This window comes from Orcinus orca, chromosome 3 (assembly GCF_937001465.1).
Source record: "Orcinus orca chromosome 3, mOrcOrc1.1, whole genome shotgun sequence".
Lineage (NCBI taxonomy): Eukaryota > Metazoa > Chordata > Mammalia > Artiodactyla > Delphinidae > Orcinus > Orcinus orca.
The window spans coordinates 120,940,026-120,952,684 of NC_064561.1; the positions used below are offsets into that span (position 1 = coordinate 120,940,026).

A 12,659-nucleotide genomic window follows, 5' to 3' on the forward strand; every position below is an offset into this window, starting at 1 on the left:
AGGCTCCATTCCCAGTTACCAACAACAGCCGGGCATGTCTATGCTCTCACACTGAAAGCTCAGCTGTGCCTCTGACGGTACAACCAGGATGGTGCCCTACTCTGTAATTCTTTCTCCCACCTCCTCAACAATAGTACGTGAGATATAAGCCTAGCTGGTAATTCCCTTGATGATGCAGGCAATATAACTGAATACATTTTACTGCTTTGCTGCCAAAGTAAATGATTTCTCCATTGTTGAGAGTCAAAACCAATTTGTCAGTAAATGAAGCAGATATGATTCAAAAGAAGCAGAATGACACTAAGAAGTACAATGTATTGTGTCTTTTCTGTTTGTGACTGCATTCATTGCAAAACAGTAACTACGGGAGGCCATATTCCCATTCTGAAGTTTATCATACAGCAAACTATTCCAGATTTTCAGTGTCTGTGGCCCTTTAAAGCTCAAATCCCTTTCTTTTTAATAACTTTATTAACATACCATAAATGGCCCATACTTAAAGTGTACAACTTGATAGGTCTTGAGACATGTATACCCCCATGAAACCATCACCACAATCAAGATAATAATATATCCATCAATCCCCAAATTTCTTTCTGCCCTGACCTGCTCTGATCTGCCCCTCTTCCACCTGAAACAACTCAAACTTAAACTTAAACATTCTTTTAATCAAAATTCTGGTTGAGGGCTTCCCTGGTGGTGCAGTGGTTGAGAGACCACCTGCCGATGCAGGGGACACGGGTTCGTGCCCCGGTCCAGGAAGATCCCACATGCCGCGGAGCGTCTGGGCCTGTGAGCCATGGCCGCTGAGCCTGCGCGTCTAAAGCCTGTGCTCCGCAACGGGAGAGGCTACAACTGTGAGAGGCCCGCGTACCGCAAAAAAAAAAAAAAAAAAAAAAAAAAAAAAAAAATTCTGGTTGACTTGTAAAACAGGTTGGAATACAATCTCTAAAATGACCTTTCTGATCTGTGGTCTTATCCAATTCACTGTAAATAAAGCCTATTCATTTCTTCAGGAGTTTTAAGTCTTTGGTAATAATTTATGTTTTCTAAAAAATCCCATGAGTTGAAGGAAAGGCTGTAGCCTCAGGTTCTGCATTTAACTCCACCATCTTTTTTCACATCCACCTTTCAGATCCCACTTGTGATGAAGAAGAAGGAACCGTTTCCACGAGGGGCACCTCTGTGCAGAGCATTGAACTTGTCCTCCCACCCCATGCAAACCATCATGGAAATACATTTGGTGGCCAGATCATGGCTTGGATGGAGACAGTGGCTACTATTTCTGCAAGGTTCTTGGTTTGGACTTTTGGCTTGTGATCTTGAGACCAGTGGGGAGAGGATAGAAGGGTCTGAGGCTCAGCTATTGGGCAGTCAAGGAAACAAGTAGAGAACAATGTTGCCTTTTATCAAAATGAGAAAATGATAAGTCATTTTCCTGTTTACCTTAGAATTATTCTGTCCTTTTTTGAAGGTGAATGTTTAAATTCTTGGTTCAAAAATAAAAATGAAATGACAGTTCTTATACTTGATTCTGAATTATGACTGTTGATCTTATGACACTGCAACTCCTTGTCACATTACTTATGACAAAGTAGGTGCAGGATAGAAACAGAAGATAGCCTTTACACTTAAAAACGGTCAAGATACAAACTTTTATAAAGGCGGTTTACAATTAGGTCTGATCTCTGAAGGTGCTGGTTAGAATCACCATGGCCAAAGGATTAACTGAAAAATAAGATGAGAAAGAGGAAAGAATTTAGAAAAGTACTTTTAAATGTTCCTCAGTTTCAAAAAGGGTTCCTTTATTCTTAATGAAGCCATGTAGGTAATTGAGCAGCTTTAAAGAACACTGTGTTCTCTGAAAATGCATTTGAACAGGATCTGCCCTTCCGACAATTTTTGTAACCACTGAAAATTGTTAAGGTTTTATTTCCCCCAAATTAAAGGAATTTTATTAGTAATATGTCTACAGTTACGACTATAATTAGAAACCTGTGGTTATCCTTCCTATAAATTGTGCACAAATATAAGAGCTTGTTTTTAAAATGACATTGTCACTCTTAATGACAATAAAGCATTTGAACCTGTTCTATTGTAAAGGCTTACAATATAATTAACTATGGCAGAGTCTGTTCACTTATTGTTGGCACAATTCTTTAGAGTAATTGGATGACTACAGTGGGAATCTAAAATGTAGAAAATTATGGAAGTAACTTTCTGAGATTAAATTTTCTTTATAGATTTTCAAAACTCCACACACCACAAAAATTGTAAAATGTATTCTTTGTAGCCTTTCAGGCTTTGTGCAGCAATCCAGGTAATTTTTCTTTAGGGGAAAAAAATTAGTCTTTGACATGCGGGTGAACTCAAGTAACAGTGAAGCCAAGGAATGCATGTGAATGGCACCAGTTGACAGTTCTCTTCACTGTGCCCCACTCCAACCTGGGAGTCACAGCTTTCTGTGATTGTAGTCATGAGCTGTCAGGAGGAAAAAAAATCCCTCAAATTAGAACAAACGACAGCGGTTTGTTTTTTGGAGATACTTCCATAGGGCACAAAACAAGAGCAGGACTGTCACCACAAGAGCAGGAGCACCAGCATCTTGGTAAAGACCCCATGGCCTGGGGACGTGTGGCATTTCCTAAAATATTTGCAGGTAATGTACAGGACCACTCTCAACACACACAATCCAGTTATTCATTTCCCTCTTGAGCTAAAAGAGATATTCATTTAGAAAGCACCCTGAACACTGGCCTATTGCATCCATTAAGCAAAGCAACAGTTCCTGAAAATATTTTGGAGAATGATCACTTTCTTCTCTCTCTCCTTCCCTTCGTTTCATCAGCCGCCTGTGTCGAGCGCATCCCCTTCTGAAGTCCGTGGACATGTTTAAGTTCCGGGGACCATCTACAGTTGGAGATCGTCTTGTCTTCAATGCCATTGTCAACAATACATTTCAGACCTGGTAAAGCATGTCTGGTGCTCTTAGGCTGCTATAAATGAAGTCAAACTGGCACATAAGCAATATTTTTTGTTTTATTTCAATCTGGAGGTAAGTATAGTGACTACTTTAAAAAAATCAAGTTCCTTCTAATTTTTTTTAAACTTCACTGAATCTTCGAAATCCACAGACACACATTTTAACGCTGTTCCACTTCAGGCCTCCTTACACTGTTAGGATAAGTTGGTTTTTGTCTCATAATAAGTGTGACTGTATGTCCTACTTGGTCCAGGATGGTCTTGGTTTTTGCACCTGTCATAATTATCCATTCTTCCTTTCACTCTCAAAAGAGTCCCAGTGACTGTGTGGTCAACCACTTCATAATGGACCCATCATTTATCACCATGAAGTCCAAACCACTTCCCAGTTATTTTTATTACTCTTGATACACAAAGAAAAGATTTAATTTAGTATTTTTTTCTTTTTAAATGTAAAAAAGAACATCTGTGTTTCCTATCCAGTTTCAGTGTTCGATGCTTTTAAATTATAGGACTATTGTTTTTAGGAGAGAAAACTTGACTTTGGCACAATTTAACCACCCCTCCCCCATTACCAAAGTATGTTCATGAAGGTATATAAAGTTCCAATGGCCTTTTTACCACTTAAAAGTGGGAAAGTAAAGCAGAAATGCTCCCAGGAGCTTGTACATCAGATCAATCGACCTGATGAAATGGATGTTAACAGTTGCATAGATTAGCAGATGACAATGAAACAACCCAGGGTCCTCATTCTCTTCCTCCCCTGGAGGAGGTGGTGGGGCAGTGGGCAGAGTAGGCCTGGCATGCTCAGGTTCTCTGCCCACTGCCCTTGTCGCCCGTCTGCAGTGTCGAAGTGGGAGTGCGCGTGGAGGCCTTTGACTGCCAGGAGTGGTCTGGGGGCCGGGGCCGTCATATCAACAGTGCGTTTCTCATTTATAATGCTGTCGATGATAAGGAAGAACTGATCACATTCCCCAGAATCAAACCGATGTCAAAGGTCAGTTATTAGCATGTGTGGTTCAGTAATCAGACCACTTATTCTGGGGAAGCTGTGGGTACAGAGCTCCACACAGAATCTTTCCCTGAACTGGCAACAACCTCCATGTCTATTCCCCTTCGGTTTTCTTTCTCTTCTGCATCACAAAGTAAAATGGTCTTTTTCTTCTTTTTCCAAATCACTCTAGTCATTTCTTTAAATGATGAAGTCCCTGAAGACTTCACATCTACTCAGCCACATGCTGCTGTTGGAAGCATATCGTCTTCCGTGTCTCATTTCTGACTCTCTTCTCCCACCTTACACCCAGTTCTCTATGCTGCTCTACACTCATCGGAATTAAGCCTTTCGGGATAAGCTGCCTTACTGCCAACTCTGACCTGAAGATAGTTCACGTAGAGACCCCTTGTCCCAATTAGCCTTTTCAACTGACTTAGGAGAGAGAAACTTAAGGATTGTAGCACTAAAATATTAGAAATTTATTGATTTTACTTTGTTTTTTATTTAAGGATGATTTTAGACGGTATCGTGGAGCTCTTGCACGCAAGAGAATTCGCCTAGGCAGGTAAGGGACTTAGGTGTAAGGATTTTATGGAATCTTCTCTCATCTGACAAATTACATAGCAAAGAGCCCTCTCTGTGTCTCTATTCCCACATAACGTAAAAAGAGAAGGTCTGATGCTTTTTGACTGTGGAGACTACTGTGATGGAAATTGTTCTTTCTGATTGTTCCACCAGTAAAGGCAGATTTTTAAGACTGCTGATTTCAGTTCAAGAAACTGTCATAGTTATTGCTGTGTGCTAAATACAGGGAAGAAAACTGTTATTTAATATTTTAATTTTTTTCCAGAAAATACATTATTTCCCACAAAGGAGAGGTTCCACTTTGCATACACTGGGATACTGGCAACCAGGTGACAGTTTTATGATCTGAAGCTCTTCATGTAAAATCACTTCATTACAAAAATGGAAATCCCCTCATTTAACTGACTCATGTTGTGCCTACACAGGTTAGATGAAAAGGTGAATTATAGCAACCAGTCATCTCAAAATGAAACAAAACCAAGCTATCAGTAACTAGTTATCAGCCAGCTGCTTCACTGCCTTGTTCGAATTACATGTATAGTTCCTGAATACAGACTCTGGATGCTCTGCCATCAAATGCATTCAAGCAACATAGGACATTGAAATCTGGTGTTTCATCATAGCTTGTGTTGAATGACATGCCCACTGGCTTGCATTTTTATAACACAATAGAGAAGTATTAGTCATTTTAATGTTTTTGACCATAAAATGTAAAGGGAAATCCAAGTTTACTTATTACCCGTTGATTACAAGTCATACTGAAGGGTGTTCTTGTCTTTGCTTAGGATGCTAATTAAAATGATACTAATCTGCTAAGCATATATGACTCACATTACCTGTTTAAATTCGGCATTAAGAGTTTGAGACAGAAATTATGTTCCTATAACTTAGTTCTAACCTCAACATCATCACTTTGGCTCTAACAGTGCCCACTTTCTAAGCAGAAAATATTTGATGACATATCTGCACTGAACTCACAGCATTTCAAATATTTGTGTTTTAGGTATCCTTGAGTAATGGCAATGTGGAGGCTCTCAAAAGCCTGGCGGCCAAAAGTGGTTGGGAGGTTACCAGTGCTGTGGAAAAGGTAGGAGGCATCCAGGTATACACACAACCCACTGCCCATCACAAATGAAAGTTGTCATGGTAGTGGTTGTTCTGCTACTTTTAAGAAGGAAAAAATGGAGATCAAGATGGCAGAGTACAAGGACACTGAGCTCACCTCCCACTACGAACACATCAAAAATACATCTACATGTGGAGCAATTCACACTGAAAACAAACTGGAGAGTGGCAGAAAGACTCTTATACAACGAACAAGTCTGTAGAGAAAGATCCACATGGAGTCAGGTAGGAGGGGAAGAGAAGCAATCAGGTCAGGACCCGCAGCCCTAGGAGAGGACACCTCAGCCCTGGGGTCTGATACCGGGAGAAGGAGTCCCCTTAGCTTGTTTAAAAACCAGTGGGACTAACAGGAGGGCTATAAGAAACCTAGACTCTGCTCTTAAAGAGCATACACATGCTTCCTTACTCCTGGGAACCAGGCAAAGGAAGCAGATTGAAACTTCCCAGGGCTCTGGCTGGTTTCCTGCAACCACCCCAGTGCACACCCTGGCCCATGCCAAGCATCCACTCCAGCCTAGCTCCACTGCAGCTCCCCACTAGGGTGAAGGCTGCCACTGCTGAGGAGGTTGCACAGCTGGCGGAAACGGAGCCAGCTCAGACCAGGCACTGCATCTGAACAGGGCAAGGGTGGCCATTACTGGTGCTCGTGAAGGTGGTGGATCACAAGCAGTCTGGAGCTCTGACTGGTGTGCCAAGACTGCCTAGCACATACCCCAGCCTACACCGGGTACCCACTCTGGGCCTTCTTGCTCCAGCACTTCTCCCCTCTGTGGTGATGGTGCCACTGCTGGAATAGGGGAGAGCGCACACTTAGATGGAATAGAACTAGCTTGGACCCAACCCTCAGGGCTTCTGTGCCAGCACGTTGGGACCCCCTCACTACCCCCAGTAGGGTAGTAATGGCCACTAAGCATAGGAGAAGCCCTAGCTCACAGCTAGCTCTGGCTTTAGCCCCTCCATATCCAGCCCCCCACTCCCACCAAGGTGATAGCTGCCAGCACACCCTGGGGGAAGATGTGACTCATGCTCACGTCAGATCCAGCTCTCCCACCAAAGCCACAGGGCAGATATGGACTGCATATGGACATTCCCACACAAGGATACCCTTCAAGACCAGGATAAGTAGCTGTTTCACCTAATTTCATAGAGACAGAGAAAGTTAAGCAAAATGAGAAAACAGAGGAATTTGTTTTAAATGAAAGAACAAAAAACCCTGATAAAACAACTAATGAAACAGAGATAAATAATTTACCAGATAAAGAGCTCAAAGCATTAGTAATAAGAAATACTAACTGAACTAGGGAAAAGAATAGATGAACACAGTGAGAATTTTAACAAGGAACTAGAAAATATTAAAAAAAAGAACAAGTCAGGGATAAATTAGGAGTCAGGAATTAACATATACACACTACTATATATAAAAGAGATAATCAACAAGGACCTACTGTATAGCACAGGGAACTCTACTCAGTATTCTGAAATAACCTATATGGGAAAAGAATCTGAAAAGGAATGGACATATGTATATATATAACTGAATCACTTTACTGTATACCTGAAACTAACACAACATTGTTAATCAACTATACTCCAATTAAAAAAAAAAAAGAACCAGTCAGAGCTGAAAAATACAATAATGGAAATGAAAAACACACCAGAAGGATTTAAAAGCAGACTAGGTAATAAAGAACACATAAGTAACATGGAAGATAGAATAATGGAAATCACCCAATTAGAACAGCAAAAAGAAAAATAAATTTAAAAAAAAAACTAGTTTGTTTAAGGGACCTCTGGGACAACATCAAGCATACTAACATTCATATTATAGGGGTCCCAGAAGGAGAAGAGAGAAAGTGGTCAAAAATGTATTTGGAAAAGTTATGATTGAAAACTTCCTGAACCTGAAAGAGGAAACAGATATTCAAGTACAGGAAGCACAGAGAGACCCACATCAAGACATATCATAATTAAAATGGCAAAAGTTAAAGAAAAAGAGAGAATTCTAAAGACAGCAAGAGAAAAAACAGAGACACATACAAGGACAAGACACCCACTCCCCAATAGGCTATCAGCTGATTTTTCTGCAGAAACTTTACAAGAAAGAAGGGAGCGGCATAATATATTTAAAGTGCTGAAAGGGAAAAACCTACAACCTAGGATACTCTACCCAGCAAGATTATCATCTAGAGTTGAAGGAATGATAAAGAACTTCTCAGAACAAGCAAAAAATAAAGGAGTTCATCAGTACTAAACCAACCCTAAAATAAATGTTAAAGTCTTCCCTAAGTGGAAAAGAAAAGGCTAAAACAAGAAGTAAGAAGTCATAGGAAAGGAAAAACCCCACTAGTAAAGGCTGTGGATCAACCATTTAAATAAGCTAGTATAAATATTAAAAGACAAAAACTATAAATAAAATAAAATATAACTACAATAAACAGTTAAGGGATAAACATCAAAATCATAAAATGTGAGGGAGGAGAGAAAAAAATGTAGACCTTTTAGAATGTGTTTGAACTTAAAGGACTGTCAGTTTGAAACAAGCATATAGTTACATGACAACATATATGAACACCATGGTAACCCCAAATCAGAAACTTAAATAGATGCAAAAAAACAAAAAGAAAGGAACTCAAGCATACTACTAAAGAAAATAATCAAACCACAAGGGAAGAAACAAACAAACAAAAAGAAATAAACAAGAAGAACTACCAAAAAAACTGGAAAACAAGTAATAAGATGGCAATAATATCAATAATTACTTTAAACGTCAATGGGCTAAATGCTCCAATCAAAAGACACAGGGTGGTTGACTGGATAAAAAACAAGATCCTTCTATATGCTGCCTACAAGAGACTGACTTCAGAGCTAAACACACACACAGACCAAAAACGAGGGAATGGAAAAAGATTTTATACAAACAGAAACAGCAAGAAGGTAGAGGTAGCAATAATCATATTAGACAAAATAGACTTTAAAACAAAGTCTATAACAAAAGACAAAGAAGGGGGGAGGAAGACAAGATAGTGAAGTAGAAGGACTTGAGCTCACCTCCTCTCATGAAAACACCAAAATAACAACTGCTGAACAACCATCGACAAAAAAGACTGGAACTTACCAAAAAAGATATTCTACATCCAAAGACAAAGTAGCCACAATGAGACGGTAGTAGGGGTGCATTTGCAATACAATCAAATTCCATGCTCACCAGGTAGGCGACCCACAAACTGGAAAATAATTATATCACAGAGGTTCTGCCACAGGAGTGAGAGTTCTGAGCCCCATGTCAGGCTCCCCAGTCTGGGGGTCTGGCATCGGGAGGAGAAGCCCCCAGAGCATTTAGCTTTGAAGCTAAAAGCTTTTGCACAGCAAGGGAAACCATCAACACCTGCTGAATGGAAGAAAATATTTGCAAATGACATGACCAATAAGGGGCCATATAAACAGCTCATACAACTCATACATATAAACAGCTCATACATATAAACAGCTCATACAACTCAATATCAAAAAAAATAAACAACCTGATTAAAAAATGGGCAGAAGACCTGAATAGATATTTTTCCAAAGACATACAGATGGCTAACAGGCACATGAAAAGATGCTCAACAGTCCTAATCATCAGAGAAATACAAATTAAAACCACAATGAGGTATCACCTTATACCTGTCAGAATGGCTATCAACAAAAAGACCACAAATAACAAATATTGGTGAAGAAGTGGAGAAAAGGGAACCCTAGTACACTGTTTGTGGGAATGTAGACTGGTACAGCCACTTGGAAAACAGTATGGAGGTACCTCAAAAAACTAAAAATAGAACAACCATATGATCCAGCAATTCTACTACTGGGTATATATCTAATGTATAAATATAGATATGTACATCTACATAGATTCATATATAGTCACATATATATTCATATATATAGGAGTATAAGCTATAAAAATATTAAATCACTATGTTATACACCTGAAACTAATATAATATTGTAAATAAACTGTATTTCAATTTTTTAAAAGGTAAAAAAATCTTTGAGGGAAATATTTTTAAGAGTCAAGTATCTTTCCAGCCCTGTCTCTACTCCTCCACACTGGCTGATCTAGGGTCCTTCAAATCGCCCTACACATTCCTACCTCTGAGCTTAGTTCTCATGTTCCACCTCTCTCTCCTTCTCCTATCTACCCCAGTCCTACCTGGTCTTCATGACCCAGGACAAATGCTTTTCCATAAAGCCAATCACTCCTGACTGAAGGAACTTATCCCTCTAGGAATTTCTTTAACAATTACTTCTTTATGATTAACTTGTCAATTACTTATGCATTATCTCATGACATTTCTCCCACAGCTATGTTGAGTTAGTATTTGTCTTTCATAGTAATTTAACTTTTTACATATGGTCTTTTTCCCTAGATTATAAACATCTTAAGAAAGAAGGCTTGTCTTGACATCTTTCTTCTCAGCACCTTTTACAATGCTTTGCATGTCATCAAATTTAAATTAATGTATATCATTTGGATTTTAATTTTATCTAATTTCAAAGGTATATCAGGAGACCCTTTGAGGCTGATGTCCACACTAAACAGATTATAAGCTCTTTAAGAACCATTTTGTTCATGACTATAGTCCCAGAACACAGCACTGCCTGGCATTCAGGAGATGCTCAATAATGCTGACATTTTGTCTATGCTCACATTTCAGTGTGTACTGTTTTTCATCATCAATGAAACAGTAGCCTCTAAAATATGATTACCATATGTTCTGGTTTTCCTGGGACAGTCCTGGTTTTCCCATCATAATTATTAACAGTGCCTAAGTGTTCCACTTTGGATAATAAGTTATATGGTCACTTACCCTGAAATCAAAGCAAATTCAGTTACTTCACTTATTGTTTTCAGCTCTGACTTTGACCTCCTCTGCGTGTTTTGGCTTTGGTTGTTTGCTTTTATTATGTCTTGGTGCTCAATTCTGAATCCTTTCAGGGTCTTCCTTACCTTCTTTGGATCCAGTTAGGTTTCCATCTGTGTGTTTGGTTCAGTGATGCAGAAATACAGGTTTAACATAACTAAGTTACTTGCTTCTCTTTATCCCTCATAAAAGCTGCTTCAAGACTGCTTTCTTTTACTAATATGAAATCTGTTTCTTGCATCATTGCTGGCATCCGAGCATTCATGAGCAGCATAGCAAAGGACAAACTCATGTCTGGAATGAAGGACGAGAACATATTTAGTGAAGTCATTAAAATTTCAATTCTTAAAGAGTTTGGTGCCAGAAACCAATCTAAACAAATAAACATATATTTGCTAGTGTCTAAGGAGAGCCATCAATAATTAATTCTTAAGTTTTGCACAGATACTTATTAGATAACACTGTATAATTAAACATTCTTATGTTATCTCTGTTGAATTTGAAGCCCTCCTTTTTTTTTAGATTGTATTTATAATAAAAATCTAATTTTTTCTTTCTGAGTTATCCCCCTTTTCTCTCCCACTTTTTAAAGCTTTTATGTGGTTTTTTTAACCACCTTCACCATTATATGCTTTTAATTTAAAAATACAGCTCACATTTTTTTCTGTCACCTTTTAGCTGAATAAATTCTTACAACAAAACAGTCTGTTAAGAATTATACTTATTTTGGGTTATAAAAATCTATATTCATTTTGATATAAATTTTGATAGATGGCAAAATTCTAAAATTTCTAGTATTTGTAACGAAATTGGGCAGTACTTACTGTTTTAACCCACATTTCATTTTCAATGTATAGTGTTGGAATTAATAATACCAGTAATACAAGGAGCAAAGGTGAACACCCATCTTAAAGGAGCTTATAGTCTATTTTGAAAGCATCACATATATACATATCATAGCTGAAGGATAATTTTAAGGTAGTTTATAAACAAGTGAGAGATTTTAGTATTTAAACCACAAAGGTCAGCTCTTAGGCAATTCAAAGTCAGGGAAGACAGTTGTTTAGAGACAACTTTGGAGAGGAGTTGATTCTTTCCTCCTTGAAGATAGTGTAAGTGTAAATTGCTGGAGGGGTAAAGGGTGCTTTCTAGGCAGTGAGTAGCTTTGAGCCAAACCTTCCTGGTTGGAATTGGCATGGGTAAGAGATTAACCTGACAGGAGTAGCTTTTTATTTAGGGAGTAGCTGAGAGTGTACTGGAAGCCAGAATGGCAAGGATCATGTGAAAACCTTCACACCGGACAAAACCCACAGGAAACAGACCAAAGAAGAGCTATTCTCATTGAAGCTGGGGCTGGTCCCAGAGCTCCACCTGATCATGTCTCCTCCCCTTAGCCCAGGGGGTAACCTACCTCCAAGGACTCTACCCCTGTCCCCATGACTCTGTAAAAACGAGTTTTGTCCTCCTTTCCTCAATATAGTATCAATAACATATTTGTCAACAGATAGTATAAAATTCTAAAACTTTGAGTTATTTCCTCTTGTGCTATTTGTATAAGATCCAAACCCATTAAACAGAATCTTATTAGAATGAAAAAATATACCATTAGTAAAATGTTAACAAGCTCCAGCAGATTTTGGGCCTACTATAAGCTTCATTTCATAGACTAAAATTCTCCAGGCACCAAATGATAAAACATTTGAGATGATAAATGGAATTTAACCTGTTTTCTTCCAAGCATGAAAGGGAACTCGTTTTCTTGGAGAGTTGGTCTTGGAGAATTTTTACACTAAGCCAAAGTTGGCTTTCCTAAAATAGTACGGTTTAAAGAGAACCAACAACAACCGCTGCGTTTCCTTGTCTGCTGTGTCTGCATCAATGTCATTAACTCTGATTGTCTGCTACTTTTAACTTTGGGGAAAGGATCAAAATATCATCCACTCATCCAATACTGCACTTGGCACTGGATAAGTCAAGTGAGTTTTATAAGGGCAGAATTTAATGATGGCTACTTAGCGTGAAGTTTGTTTTGGTTCCAGGATAGGAAGCAGCAGCATGTATCTGCAACC

The 12,659-nt window shown here is 38.8% G+C and overlaps 1 protein-coding gene and 1 long non-coding RNA gene across 2 annotated transcripts in view; one reads left to right on the forward strand and one right to left on the reverse strand.

The window, feature by feature from the left end:
• Positions 1 to 12,659, forward strand: part of ACOT12 (acyl-CoA thioesterase 12) — a 48,094-nt gene that overhangs the window by 29,025 nt on the left and 6,410 nt on the right. The window contains exons 6-11 of the mRNA XM_004281649.3: positions 1,136 to 1,292; positions 2,849 to 2,968; positions 3,829 to 3,979; positions 4,486 to 4,541; positions 4,827 to 4,890; positions 5,565 to 5,648. Coding sequence (XP_004281697.1) covers positions 1,136 to 1,292; positions 2,849 to 2,968; positions 3,829 to 3,979; positions 4,486 to 4,541; positions 4,827 to 4,890; positions 5,565 to 5,648 — 632 coding nt within the window. The remainder of the gene's footprint in view (positions 1 to 1,135; positions 1,293 to 2,848; positions 2,969 to 3,828; positions 3,980 to 4,485; positions 4,542 to 4,826; positions 4,891 to 5,564; positions 5,649 to 12,659) is intronic.
• On the reverse strand, positions 892 to 10,670 carry LOC117197365 (uncharacterized). Its single transcript, XR_007476678.1, has 2 exons — positions 10,537 to 10,670; positions 892 to 3,923 (listed from the first exon to the last, which is right to left on the reverse strand). It is a non-coding gene; the product is annotated as an uncharacterized LOC117197365 (long non-coding RNA).